Raw genomic sequence first — 15,275 nt, 5'->3', positions numbered from 1 at the left:
AAATAAGTCTGACGCAAATGCTGTAAAGGTTTAAGTAGTTCTTTGAGTAACACCATCATTTTATGTAAAAACTGAAAATCGGCCACGGAGGGTATGAAATATAGGTTAATACTGCATTTAACAAGCTGTGTTCAACTGAGAGATTCCTAAAAATGTTGGAAAGGTGCAAGTCAATGCTTAAGTCTTAAATATGATTACCCCATCTCTAATAATCAGTTATGTACCACAGGCCTTCAAGCTGGCAGTAATTAAACCGTTACTCAAAAAGCCATCTCTTGACCCAGCAGTCTTAGCTAATTATAGGCCAATCTCCAACCTGCCTTTCATTTCAAAAACTCTTGTAAAACAGATCATCTGCAGAGGAATGGTTTATTTGAAGAGTTTCAGTCAGGTTTCAGAGCTCATCACAGCACAGAATCAGCTTTAGTGAAGGTTACAAATGATCTTCTTATGGCCTCTGACAGTGGACTCATCTCTGTGCTTGTCCTGCTAGACCTCAGTGCAGCGTTCGATACTGTCGACCATAATATCCTATTAGAGCGATTAGAGCACGCTGTAGTAGGGCTGTGCAATATGACCAAAATCTCATATCCCGATATAAGAATTCTATCGTCCGATAACGATATAAATCACAAAAATGTAACATTTTCTGTAAATTCTGCGAATCTCGGGCAGCTCGACTTGCGGGAACGTTTGAGTCTAAGGTTTATTTTTTAGCACCTGACGGCTCTTTTTTAATTCTCATCCGTAAATAATCTCCTCTTTCACGTGATTCAGTTTATTTTGAAAAGTCTTAACAGGATCTTGAGCTTTATTGTGAAAGGTTTATGTGGAACATAAACAAGCGGACACGCGATGCTGTTACCATCATTGTTGCTAACCACAACGCATAAAAACAGCCGCTTGTCCGTCTGTAGTGTGGTTATATTAAATATAAGAGAAAGAGAACTTTAAGAAATTAATATAGCCACTACAGTGACATCAAAACCATGAAAAAAATATTGCCATAAACAGCTTATTTTGTGACACCGCGAAACAAACGATAGCGTAAAATGAAACGATAGACGTTTAACACCAAGTAGTTAAACTGCAGGAATGTCTTAAAGACATAAAGACGAAGTGCACAAAAAATGAAGTTATTGTACTCGGCCCTAAAAATCTTAAAAATATCTAAGCAGATTCTTACTCTGGATGGCATTACCTTGGCCTCCAGTAACACTGTGAAGAACCTTGGAGTCATTTTTGACCAGGACATGTCCTTCAATGCACATATTAAACAAAAATTAGGAATGCTTTCTTCCACTTGCACAATGTCTCTAAAATTAGAAATATCCTGTCTCAGATGTCTTGATGCACGCTCAATCATCCAGGAAAGGAAATCCCAAAAAGTTAATTCTGTTCATCTGGATGTAACGTTTTCAGTGGGAGAAACGTTTCGTGACTCATCCAAGTGACTTCTTCAGTCTCAGCTGACTGCAGGTTTACCCAACCTTATAAACAGTACCTTTGAACAATGACTGAAACCAGCACCACTGATGAACAGTGGGCTGTGAGTTCAGATTCTTGACCATTAATATTGATCATTATTTTTGCAAATTGTCATCACCATTGATCAACAACCACTGATCAATGACCATTGATAATAGATTAGAGTACTGTTTATAAGGTTGGTGTTACACTGCAATAGGTGTAGGCTGCTGGGGGATTCCCATGAGTCTTCAGTCACATTTTCCACTCACTATGTGTTTATACACCTCTCTGCATTTAATCATTAGTTATTATTAATCTTTGGTTCTCTTCCACAGCATGTCTTTATCCTGTCTTCCTTCTCTCACCCAACCCGTCGCAGCAAATGGCCCCGCCCCTCCCTGAGCCTGGTTCTGCCAGAAGTTTCTTCCTGTTAAAAGGGAGTTTTTCCTTCCCACTGTCGCCAACACACCTGCTTATATGTATGATGGTTTGGGTTTTCTCTGCTGTATTATTGTAGGGTCTACCTTACAATATAAAGCGCCTTGAGGCGACTGTTGTTGTGATTTGCTGCTGTATAAACAAAATTGAATTGAAGTCCAAATAGGATTTTACAGTTTTAACATTAAAAATAAACTGACTATCATAGTAGAAAAAAGCAACAAAGAAACAGCAGGGCCTGGAGCAAGGAAAGGTCCCTGCAGCTCCTACTTTGATTCTAAAAACATGATGATGAAGGAGGAAATCACAACAGTTTCTGAAAGAAAGTCTAATTGTTTCCAAATGTGAATCACTGTGTTAAACTGAAAAATCCATTTGGCCAAAATACGCACTACCCTGCTGGCGAGTCAGGGTCGACAACAATACACTGGGCATGGCAATTTCATCCAAGTACAAGCAGAACCATCAAAGCCATAAAAAGATTCAATCTACTTTCTTTTGAAACCTTTCTGCACCTCTGTTGGTCTCCCAGCAGTTTATGCATGTTATCAAATGACTGCCAAATTTGTCCAGAAGATTAGGGCAATGCTATGAAAACACAAGGAACAGCCCATGTACAGCAGTGCACAGGCACGTGGTATTTAGTTCTTACTTCACTCACAGAAATAAAATCCTTTATATTCTTGATGGCTTTGCTTAACTAAGAATATTTCCCTAAAAATATGCATTTTCTGAATCTAAAACACCCCGAGCCTGAACTGCAGCACAGTGCCAGTGAGTACAGACACCTGCCTGCCAAATAACCAGACTGCAGCCAAAAATCTGGACATTATCATTCATTAGTTACAGCTGAGATTTTTCTTCAAACCACCAAAATATTACATCAATTTGCTGACCGTAGATATGCTTATGATGTCGAGAGGCTGGTGTTTAGTCCAAGGTAAGCTGCATGTTCAGTGTAAAGCCACCAGATTCATCATCTAAGCATGACTTAAGTCCAAGACATGTGAGCACAGATCTGTGAAAGACTGCTAAAAGCAAAGCTTTTGCAATTAGAGCATGTCATTACTAAAATAACATTTATTTTAGGAATTTAAATACTTATCTCCCTACTCCTGAATCTCAACCTTTCATCCTGTCACATTAAATGTTTGTGCAAAAGTTACTGTGATAAGACTGAACTAAATTACATTCAGACCTGACAGGAAACTGTTTCTCCAGCATACAAATTATCTTCTGCAAACACCATCTGCAGCACGCAGATTTCAACCAAAATGTAAAAGATAATCTTCTACCTGTGTGTCAACAAGTTTCCACCACCATGACTCTTTTAGTGTCAGCGCTCTGTTTTTTCCAAATCCTTACCCTCTCTAATCTCAGACTTTTCTTCTTCGTACCCATCACTCATAACGCTTACCTGGCAATGTCTGATGAAGAGCGCGGCTACTATGAAGCTCAGGACCAGTGATCCCAGTATCATGGAGTTACAGAACTGGAGGAACCACACACTCAGCAGGCTGCTCACTTGAACGAGGTACAGCGTAGTCACCTGGAGAAACACACCAACAACGTAAAGAAGAAGCGAGTGAGTGTTGACTTGACAGCCTGGTCCAAAAGTGGACCAATGAAAGAAGACCGTAGACTGTGTGTATGGTTGAAATCATTTGTTTTTAAATAAAACAGCAGCATGCTATGGATTCTAACAAGGTTGCAAAAAAATCAAAGAACATGTTAATATTATAAAGACATTATAATCTCATCCTTAAAGAGCACCTCACACTCCGACTGCCGACTTATTTGTGACAGCTAGAATTTCCAAAAGAATGGAAGTTAGAGCCTTCAGATATCTGAATTCTCATTTGGATTCAGGAGACAGACACCCTCTGATAAAAATGACAAAGCTTATGGTTAAGGCTGGATCAGGTGACCCTGACCCATCCCTTCGTTTTGCTGCTGGAGGCCTTCCTGTGACGCACTGAGCATTTATTTTCCACTCCTCTCATTTCCCTCCTGGTGTGTCCTTTTCACTGCTGTCACAGTTCTTTTAGCCCGTCCTTTATTTCCGAAGCAGCAGATACATCTGCGTATTTGATTTGGCAAAGGATTCACTACCTGATGTAACCCTCCCATTTAAACTGGCCTCCCATTAGATCCTGTGGCCCGCTGAGGTTGGGTTTGTGTTTCCTCTCAGAATTAAAACAGGAATCTGTCCTAAATCACACGTTAGATGAATGTGTCAACCACTACACCTTGTTCTGCCAGTTAAAAACTAGTTATTTTTTTCTCGAGCTTTTCACCTCCAGCCACCGTACTCGACACACTCTTTAAATAATGACGGGGCCAACATGAGGCTTGGGGAATGCTAGCAAGTAAAGGCCACACAGTATACCGAGGCTACATCAGCCCAGACGTAAAATGAATGTTAATCTACCATAAATAACTGGAAAGGTGTAACAAAAGAAAAGTTGGAGGATGAAAAACTTTAAGATGCACAGCTTTGGCTCCGCTCTCCTCTCTCTGAGGTTTTTGAAGCTAATTGACCTGGTGATGCAGAAACTGGCATAAACCTTGAAGCCAGCAAAACGCCATGAATCCATGGAGCTGGTCACCTCAGACATGTCCAGCCTCTAACATATCAATCAGCCAAGAATAGGACCACCATCCTGACTGGAAATTGGAAGGAAGAGATGCACATATGGAGACCTGCATGTTACTGGAGTTTCCCCGAGTTAAGTTAAAAGAGGCCAGAAAGCAGCTGACAGAGAACGCAGAGGAGGAGAAACAATGTGGAGGGAAAAAGTATCACAGAGCCAGCTGCAGGGATAATAGGGTGATGTCCCTGCTGCTGCCTGTCCACTTGGAGATGTTCTGGAAACAAGGCTGAAAACACTGCTTTCCTCAACTGTGCAAGACTCGCACGGCCTCTTGCAGACCAAATGTATCTGAAAATATCCCAGACACAAATGGATGTAGCCTAAATATTATTTAATAGTTATTTGCACATTTGGATGTTAAAAAGAAGAGGGTGGAGGAAAGTCAGAAAGTCAGCAGAACTTTGTGAGAAAGCCGACTTTTTTCCAGGTGCACTCTCTCTCTGTGTGCTGGCAATAGCAGCAGCAGCAGCTCTGTCTCTATGAATACCACACGCAGAGGTATGCAGCATGCTCCGGGCCTAACACAGCAAAACATCAGTGAGAAGTGGCTTCCAGCTGGTGACCTTACAGCAGGCCCTAGGCCACCACCTGAGATTCAACAAGCAGGAACGCTCCATAGGTGTTCCAGCTACCTGTACAACTACCTGAGTTAAGCTGCATAAAAGCAAGGCTGTGGGATACGTTTTAAAACATGAGATAAAACAAACAAAAATACACCTGGTGTGTTGCAATAAATGTTCCACTTATTGTTCTTTTTCTTACAAACAAAGTAAGAATTCCAATTTCAGTTGGACATCATGGTTTTTTAATGAGGTGAGCGCCACAAATCAAATCCTACTCACCTCCACTGCACACGAGTGAAAATGTATAAGGGAGGGATAGTTTGAGCAAATAAGACAGAAACTATCTGCATTGCAAACACAGCTGCGAGCAAGTGAGGAATAGAAAATTCTGGTGTTTGTAAAGCGGGTGAACTGTGCGTGAACATATGTCTGTCCTTCCAACCCTCAGGAATAGATTCCCAGGAAAGTAACATTTCTTGTTTTCCAATCAATGCAAGTGTTTTGATTATTTCAGCTTCTCTTCACCTTTTCTCACCTCTCATGATGCAAAACCTCACCTCAACCTCAATCTAACCCCATCAACTCTGTTATCTCTGCCTACTCTTCAGACTTTAGATAACATATCTACTATGAGTACAGAAAGATAGCTCAATATGAGTCTCACTAACTCAGCTCTGCAACAAATTACTTGCAGACCGAAAGGATTTTTCTCATAGCTCAACAATGGAAAAACAGACAATTGTTGCCAGGACACCTAAAGTCAGCTGTTACACTTTATAACATATTAGTGTTTAATATATGTCAAATTTTTTAGCACCTATACAAGCTCAGTGCCACTGATCGGGACACATGAAACTATAACCAGAAGCTAGAAACCTGCAAATATCTGGTCCTTCTTACCTGTGTAGTTGTTAAGAAGTCACCGCAGTCCAGGGTGTAAATGACGAGAGCCTGAACCAGTAGAATGAACTGGTTGAACTGCCAGGTCAGACAGAAACAGAACGTCGTCACATACATCAGCCACACCATCACCTTCTGAGGAGGAAACACAAACATACGCGCGCACACAGGGTTAGACGATTAATCTGCATAACTACAGCCACACTGCCTGATCACATTTCTTCTGTGCTGCTTGTACTTCTAAATTATTGAGTGGCTCGCCTCATCAGGCTGATCTATGTGGCGAGCTTGGGCTATAGCTCTGCGCTTACCTGCTGTAATGTGGTGAGCTGGGGTCTGAGGTAACAGGTGATAGCGGCGACCTGCAGCGCTAAGAAGGGCAAAGACCAGTTCTCTCTGAGGGAGATGGTGAACTCTACACGAGTAGTATCTACCCTGAAAGGAGAATGATTGATGAAGCGATGGAGAGATGGTGTTAAACCGTTTCAGCTAAACACCGTGAAGGAAACCTAACAGAAGTTTGGAACTTCTGGTGGCTTGAGAAAAAGAAAAAAAAATTAAATCCTGAGATCATGGCGGCAGTTTTCAAAGCGCTCTGAGGTCGTACAGCGTTTACAGCTCCAAATGGACAGCAGAGAAAACGCCAGGAGGGTTTTTGAGACTGTTTAAACTTTAGTGCACTTCCAACAGTACAGAAAAGTAGGCAAATCCACACACCAGTAACACAAACTAACAAAAGAAGAATTTAGATCTGCTTGTCCCGTACATGCACTGTGTCTGTTTGGTTTGTCAGTGGATTAGCTACACAACCTGGAAGGTCCACTAGCGACCAACTTTCAGCTACGAAGCAAAGTGCTTTATTTATGGCAGTCAGTCACTTCTTCCACTCACTGTACCCTCATTCTCATGATACTCACCAAGCAGACATGAGTGAGCACCTGTGCAACATCAAGTCAACTCCTTGCGTGAATTTAAAGCCTTTATTTTCCTATAATAATAATAATAATAATAATAATAATATCTATATATATTTGACACATTCGTATTAAAAAAAGCAACTGCTGAATCAATATTCAGGATGGACTGGCAAATTCTGGCCTACACATAGACTGTATACAAAAGATGCACAGAGCCCATAGGTTTCCAGATTCCAGAAGTCTGATTATACTGATGACTATGAGTGCATTCACTCTCAAATGATAGCTTAATTTTTTATTACACTTAATTTTAGTGTTAATTGCTACTTTTAAGTCTTTGTTCATATAGCAGGGATTTTAATTTTGACATTAAATTCTCATTTAGACTGAAATAGACCACAAAGTAGAGTTCAGAGTGCTTCAAAGCTTGGCTTCTGTTTTTGCCACCGTTACTAGCTGTTGTTAGCTATTATTAGCCGCTGTTAGCTACTGCTGTTAGCTGCTGTTAGCTACTGCTGTTAGCTACTGCTAGGGTTGCCAACAGTCCCTTAAAATACGGAATCGTCCCGTATTTAGAAACAAAAGCACACGTCCCGTATTGAGCTAATAAGGGACGCACTTTGTCCCGTAATACAGTGAGAATCAAAAGTAGTCTATAAATGTTAATGGAATTAACGCTTTGTTTGAAAACATAATTCCCAGCCCCTCTCCTGCTTTGTGACCAATGAGCTGACAGCACACTTATGACAATTCGAGTATGACAATTCAGATTACCGCTCATCTCATTGGTCGATGAAAGGTCGCTTACGGAGAAAATACCGGAAGACAACAGATGACCACAACAAGAAGCATGGCCAACAGGGAAACAAACGCCGACACTGCGGTGCAAGTCTCGGACGACAGTACACCTAAAGCTGGGCAGACACTGTGCGATTTTCAGTCACGTTATTCAGCTCCTGCTCAAACTGCACGATTGACTCGCAGGGGTTAGAAGTTGGTAGGTCACGATGCAGGGTCTCACACTATACCACCCGATGCTCTGATGCGACCTGAGTGCTCACACTGTGCGTCCATAAAATGAAGGTTATAACAGAAAATCTGTCGCTCGCTCTCTCTGTCTTTCACTCACACAGACACACCACCACCACCAACTTTGCTAAATTGCTAATGAAAAACATGATCAGGCAGCTGTGAATGAGCAGCAGTGTAAATCCAACTATTTTCACGGTTGTTGTGGTCGTGATAATTTTGTGAGGCCACATCGAAAAGGCTCGGATGAGCTTTCCAAAGTTCTACAAGTTGTGCCTCCATCGCTTGTGTCCAGATCACACGCTGCACTGCCGTGCTGCGCCGTCTTTTTCACCGATGTTTACGTGTTTGCGCGCGAGCAGTGTGAGCGGCTCACGAGCGATTGATGATCGGGAGCTGCTCGAGGTGTTAATCGCTTCTCGTTACCCCACGTATACTACACGATGCACGATGAAGGCCAAAATCGGGCCGATCACCAAATCGGTCGCACGACTCAAAAATCGGCTCAAAATGGGCCAAAAATCGCACAGTGTAAGCCCAGCATTAGAGCAGCAATGTTTGTTCGCTCAGAGAAAGAAAAATAGGCTGCAAAAGTACTGGGAGGACTGGGAAAAGGGAAACACCTGGCTGGGAAAATACACCATAACACCTTTAAAGCGCACTGCACTGTGTGCCGGCGCACTTTTTCCATAGGCATGCTTCTAGTGGTGGGCACATGAAGAACATGAGGGGCGTGAAAGCTCGGGGAACCCTTAACCAATTTCTTGTCCACCAGGCCACGGCAGAAGCAGATATGGTATGTAAACACTGGTTTGTTGTTTAAACCCTCTGGTTAAGGTTAATATGGGCATGTGCAGTGAATATCAGCGCTATGTGGCCAGAAGTGTGATAATATAATTTATTTTGTGTAATAAACGACTGCAAGGATAGATGATTACAACAAATTGATGACTAATACATAAAAGTAATACATAGATGAATAATGATGATGAGTTATGATGCGTAATCATGGGAACAAGTGGGTTTACAAACAGGAGCAGCTGATTAGCATTAGAAAAGCTGAAATAATACCTCAACTGAAGCCAATTGTACTAAATGCACTAAATGTGCACTGTTACAAGAATGATTTTGTTCTATTGTTTTCTATTAATTTATATAATTTTAAGTTAAGCAGGACAGAGTTCTTTTAAAGAAAGATTTACTTATATCCTCAAAAGCTAAGCATGACAGGCTTCTGTTTAAGAAAGAGACCTGTTTTACTGTGTTAATGTTGTCATTTTGAGCTAAAAATAAACGGCTAAATGATCATTTGTTTCCCATATGGTCATATCACAAAGAATATGCATCTGCTTAAATCAAATTCAAGTCAAATGGTTAAAAATAATTTCACACACAAAAAAAAGAGCTACCACACTGGGAAGGGTGAAGACAACTGGGTCGCCCGGCCCTGGCCACGAGGTGTCCCTTATTTGTTTTTCAGGGAGTTGGCAACCCTAGCTACTGCTGTTGTTAGCTGCTTCTGTTAGCTGCTGTTAGCTACTGTTAGCTACTGTTTGATGTCTTTTAAGTAGATATAATATCGTTGGACTCTTGGTAAAAAAACAAAAAAAACAAAAAAAAAAACTCTCAGATGATGTCAGAATGTTATCAAACTGTTATTAGAGAAAGTGTGATTTTTAGGACTTTCAAGCCTAATGTTAGCTAGGATGATGTTAGCTTATAAACAGCTGCTGCTTTTTGTTGTTTGGGTGGTTCGTTTATGAAAACATCAATTTGTTGGAAGATATAAATACACACTAATCTATTTATATTTATCAGTACAATATCTTTTCTTTGTGTTACCTAACCTTAAAAAAAAATTACCAACTGCACCTTTAAGAGTTGATCCATAAAATAAATAAAAAAAGGACTCTTTGTTATATTGAGAGAAAAACTGCCATGACAGAGTCAAGTGCGAGAAGAAAGGGACTAACTCTCTCCTCCTTCACTGTGTCACGCACACAGATAGTTATTACTCACCTGTTAAGGATGTACCAGACCCCGGTGAGCGCACCAGCAAGCCAGGAGCCAGACAGAAGCCACGCTGTGAGGTACAAAGCGATCACATACACAGCTTGGAGCGAGAACACTGTGTAAATATAAAAGTACACGGGCTCCAAATATGACTGGGCCACACACACAAAAACACAGACACACACATACACAAAGGGAAGCCATTAGTTCATTAGGCAGCGCGATTGAATGCACAGAGTTGACAACAGTGACAGCGACTGACTCGGGCACTCGAGAACACTGTGGCATTTTCAGAGTTGTGCCTGATATTTCACTCCCTGACATTCTTGTCTCTCGGTGAGACAGCTGATGAAGGTGAGTGTTGTATTACCTGTATGGGCAACAATCTGTAGAGAACACTGAGAAAGACCTCTTGGTAGATATTCATTCGCTGCAAGAGGTTAATGGTCCTCTTGGATTCTGTCAAGTTGTCATGGATCATTTCTTTGAGCCCTGCAAACACAAAATTCACACACACAAACACACCATTTGAAAATGCCACCCATTCTTTAATTTTTTTTTTTTTTTTTACAAACTGATAATAATTATTGGCTTTATGACAGCCAGGGAGGAAGGGGTGTTAATGTTTCTCGAAGCTCACCTGGCTCATTTATTTAGCTCAGACTCGTGCCATTAGAGAAAAAACAGGGTCGGAAATTTGCATCGACCACTAAAAACACAGCGTGTTCTGTTTGAAGTTAAATTCCTGCATTGCTCAAAGCACACTCGGAACGCTTCAAACTTCACTTCATTTCCTGAATTTTAGCAAACTAAATGTAGTTTGTTCTGTTTTTCTCCCAAACAAAATCCCCTAAATGACCCAAACATCAATCTAATAAATAAAGCATGTGAAAATTTCCTGCAGTGCTTTATTGGAGATGGGTTGTGGGGCAACTTCATCCCCCATGAAATAATAAAAACGAGCTTTGAGGGGAAAAAAAGATTTTTGGTTTAAAACATTAAAAATGTAACAAATGCGCCCCGTGTACAGACGGGTGTATCCTCACCGCAGAGGCCTGGATGCTAGTCAGCCCTCATCTCACCACCAAAAAAACGGCAAAAAGCCAAAAATATAAATCTTCTTTTTAAGAGAGGTGATTTGACAACACTTAAAGTTTTTGTTATTTCTCGGATACGTTGATTTAGGTTTCTCAACCTTCTTCATTTGCATCGACATCTCTTTGGGCCTTAAATTGAGACTTAATGGCCAAGACCACGCACCTCGTCTGTGCATGAAGATGAAAAATGTGCCATTTTTGACAGAACTATTCATTATTCTGCTTATAAATTGTTACAAACTAGGACTCGAGTTTCCACTAACTCAGTAATAAAAACACAAAAGCATCATGACAAAGTGACCCGGTTTTACAAACTGCACCTTTAAGGACTGCTGGATTTCCACTGTATGTAACCGATCGATTTCCTCTGACTGAGTGTGTGGCTGATGTGGCTCATAAATACAAACCCACAGAGCGTTATCATCACCTCTGCTTTAGTGCATTTCAAGTGCTCTCGCTTTTTGGGCTCGATGGTCTGCAACTTTACTGTTTCAGTCCACTCTCACCTCCCGTCAGTGCGGTTTTCAGCAGACAAAGACAGGCAAAGTTAATGACTTGCTGTGGAACATAGACGAGCTCTTAGCAGCTTTTTACAGCCAGATATTTTTATGTGATGCTGGTGGGAACACATCAAAGAGGAAAAGAAGGTAAATATTGGACTTAGATTTGCTAAGCTGCCAAAAACATTACTCCAAATGAATGCTAATGTGGGATGCTGGATGTGTCAACGGGGAAATATTTAAAAGGACATATTACATCATTGTTTTGCACACAGCTGGTTTCTTCTCCATTAAATGGGAAAAAAAAGCCTCTGTTTTCCAGTAATTGAGGTTTAAACTATAATTTAGGTTTATTACTACTTAGCTGCCAAGGGCATCAAAAGTGGAGAGGCAAGGGGCCCTCGTCTCCCCTCACTTTATGCCCCGCTCTCACATCCTTCAAAAAGATTTAAAGTTTAGGTCTTCTTGCTCATTTTTAACCAAATCTTTTCCTTTTTCATGCTTTAGCTGGTCAGACGCGTCTCCCTAATATTTGTTTTTTGGTTTTATTATTGTGGACTCGCCACACGATTTAAAGCTACTGTACTACATTACCTCTGCACATTTTAAATTCATCTTTAGACTATGCTGGGAATGGCGAAGCTCCTCGGTTCATCCACTGACTAGAATGAGCTGTTTTTGCTCCTCCCCCGTTAAACCAACTTTCTCTTTCTACTGATTGGCTGGCTGCCTCACATGAAAAATTATAGAAGGCAAATGGGTGGGTGGGGCTTCCTGGGACAGGCAACGTAAGACGACCGTATTAGGTATATCCCCGCTCCATGACATGACATCATACATATTCAAGAGAAGAAACATAGACCTATTTATGAGGTGCAGCCAATCAGAAGAAAGCTGGTTGAACAGGAAGCGAACTAATCTGGCTTCTTTCAGACAGGAAAAAAAAAAAAGTACAACATAATTAATAATTATTTATACTCTAGTTTGACTGAAACAAAGTGTGACATGGAGCGAGGAGCGAGGGCTGACTTTCTGCTGCAGGCTGGGATGTGTCAGCCTGATTTCCGCTGTGTTCTTGATCCATGGAAAACCATAAAAACCAGCACGGTTTTGCATAAACAAAGTGCACATTACCACCCACACGCATGACCCACTCGACTTTGTTCATTCATTTACGCCGTTTGCTGTCATGCCTTTCTTTTTCCACCTGACTCTGTGTCCTGCCTTGCTCGCTCATCTGGATTCTTTCTCCTATTTTAGCTCATTTATTCATTACATCTTTCCTTCACTTATCCCTCCTTTTCTTTCATTTCTTGCCTTTTCAATTATTGCTTCCTTTCTCACTTTCTTCCTATGCCCATCCCTATCATTTCCCACTTCTTCCATTACCTGCTGTCACTTCAGCGCTTCATCCATAACACCAAAAACCTACAGTAGTAGGATAACGAGCTGCTGTGCTGTGACAGAAAAACAAGGGAACATAGAAAGGGACGGGAAGGGAGGTCAGCCAGTTCCTCAACTGATTAGACTACAGCTCAATTATTTGCCTTAGTGGAAAATTAGGCACATTTCCAACAAGGAATTTCACATGGTAATGGGAACAAAATAATTAGGCTAATTTCCCTCAGACCAGACTGTGCATCATGAGAAAAGTGCAGTGATTTGTTTGGTCGGGTGGAAATAATGGAGTGAAAAACAGTTTTTCCTTACAAGTATGGATAGAGAGAGCCACCTGGTGTTGGCAACCATGTACAAAGGAAGGTGCTAACAAAAGCTAGCTTCCTAAAACAAGAAGTTACAGAAAAACTGTAGGTCCCGGGTGATGCTATGCTGTAGTGACACAAGACTCGGCGGTATCGACCACGGCAGCACGGCACTGGTTACCGGCATTTCAGACAGTTTATTTCTAGACAGCTTTAAAGATAATAAAAATACATTCTTTATTTCCACAAAGTTCAGCTCTCTGGAGGACTGTGACGAAGATCTGGAGAGTTTGCAAATTTATACCGAAGAGTGTTTGGAGCGAGTTGTTATGTGGAAGCCGAACCAGCAGCGAGAGGAGCCTGAGGACTCCCCCGAAAAGACCTCTACACATTTGGCTGGACTCTAACCTGTGTGTGTTTCTGTGATATATACTCTCCCACCCACATCCACTTCAGACTGTTTAAGTGAAATCAAGATCTGGTTTACTCACAACTCTCTTAAACTTAATGGCAATAAAACAGAATTCATTTTAAGGCACCAGATCCAAACTGACTACAGTTCCAACCAGTCTTTCGTTATCCATTGATAACCCTGTCACACCCTCCCCTCAGGTTAAGAGTCTTGGTCTCATCCTCGATAGCACTCTGTCCTTCACAGCACATGTAAATAATATCACTCGGTCTACCTACTTTCATCTCCGTAATATTAACCGCCTTCGTCCCTCGCTCACTCCAAACAGTACCTCCATACTCATCAATGCTCTTGTCACATCTCGTTTAGATTACTGTAATTCTCCTCTCTGTGGTCTACCTCATAAATCCCTCCATAAATTGCAGTTAGTTCAAAACACAGCTGCTCGTATTATCTCCAGAACTAGATCCACTGAACATAGAACAGCTCTTCTTAAACAGCTCCATTGGCTCCCAGTTCACCTCCGTGTCAATTTCAAGATCCTGCTTCTCACTTTCAAAGCGCTTCATAAGCTCGCTCCTCCATATCTATCCAATCTTCCACACATACTCACCCCACCGTACACTCCGCTCTTCTTCAGCTTCCCTTCTGTCTGTTCCACCTTGTGTTATTGTAAGGTGACCTTGAGGGTCTTAAAGGCGCCTATAAATAAAATGTATCATTATTATTATGACCGAGGAGCTCGGTGGAAGCTCGAGTTTACCTGCATACATCGTTCTCACTGTGTCACCTGTTGACCGCCTGCTGCTGGTTTGAACACACTGACTGGTGATAGTCACAGTTTTGTACAAAAAAGGCAAATGTGCCTCATCGTTCATCAGCTCAGAGAGCTGGGCTGCTGGGAGCTTGTGTTTCCCTTCAGAGTGACTCCAACTATTTAAAATGAATAGACTGGATTTAAGAGGAAGGAGCGAAGGACACCGAGCAGCAGATCAGGCATGATGGAAACAGGCCAAAAGTTTATTAAGGAACCAAATTGGAATAATCTGTTTCCAGCAGGCTGGATAAGTAAGTGCTGTTTATTTCAGTATGAAATTTATTTCAAAATTGATAAAATAACTCTCTCTGAATGAAATTGTCAATGGCCTGAATTCATTTATTGAATAAACTTTTTTCTTTTTATTTAAAACAAACTTACATAGCAATGGAAACACTTGTATATTCCTAATTTCTCTGTCTGTATTATTGTAGAGTCCACCTTACAACATAAAGCACCTTGAGGCAACTGTTGTTGTGATTTGGCAAATAAGAGAAGGAGATATTAATAAGTGAGGAGATGGGACTGAACGGGGTGTGATAATGAGGGAAAAGTGAAGGGAGGAAGACAGAGCGATGGAGGGAGTGAGGTAGATGAGAATTGGTGGAGGGAGTAATAGAAGACAAGAAGAAAGGGAATTACTTCAGGGAGGGATTCAGGGAACAAAATAGGGAACAAGAGGAGATACTTTGCAGGTCTTATGTGTGAGACTTGCAGTAGTTAAAAAAACACTACTTCAGATATCAATTTATAATCATTTTA

At 41.2% G+C, this 15,275-nt stretch overlaps 1 protein-coding gene across 3 annotated transcripts in view; it reads right to left on the bottom strand.

Moving 5' to 3' along the window:
* The window catches only part of dpy19l3 (dpy-19 like C-mannosyltransferase 3), a 70,632-nt gene that overhangs the window by 41,174 nt on the left and 14,183 nt on the right, over positions 1–15,275 (bottom strand). For all 3 annotated transcript variants that reach the window (XM_085409809.1, XM_085409884.1, XM_085409971.1), the window contains 5 exons: positions 10,355–10,476; positions 9,991–10,136; positions 6,337–6,460; positions 6,026–6,160; positions 3,326–3,457 (listed from right to left, as the gene is read on the bottom strand). In XM_085409809.1, the coding sequence (XP_085265935.1) occupies positions 3,326–3,457; positions 6,026–6,160; positions 6,337–6,460; positions 9,991–10,136; positions 10,355–10,476 (659 nt within the window). The remainder of the gene's footprint in view (positions 1–3,325; positions 3,458–6,025; positions 6,161–6,336; positions 6,461–9,990; positions 10,137–10,354; positions 10,477–15,275) is intronic.

This window comes from Rhamphochromis longiceps, linkage group LG1 (assembly GCF_057381845.1).
Source record: "Rhamphochromis longiceps isolate RC_006_pf linkage group LG1, R_longiceps_female_GT1.1, whole genome shotgun sequence".
Taxonomy (NCBI): Eukaryota; Metazoa; Chordata; class Actinopteri; order Cichliformes; family Cichlidae; genus Rhamphochromis; species Rhamphochromis longiceps.
Note: the sequence above shows the minus strand (reverse complement) of the source record. Positions and strands in the feature narration are given on the sequence as shown.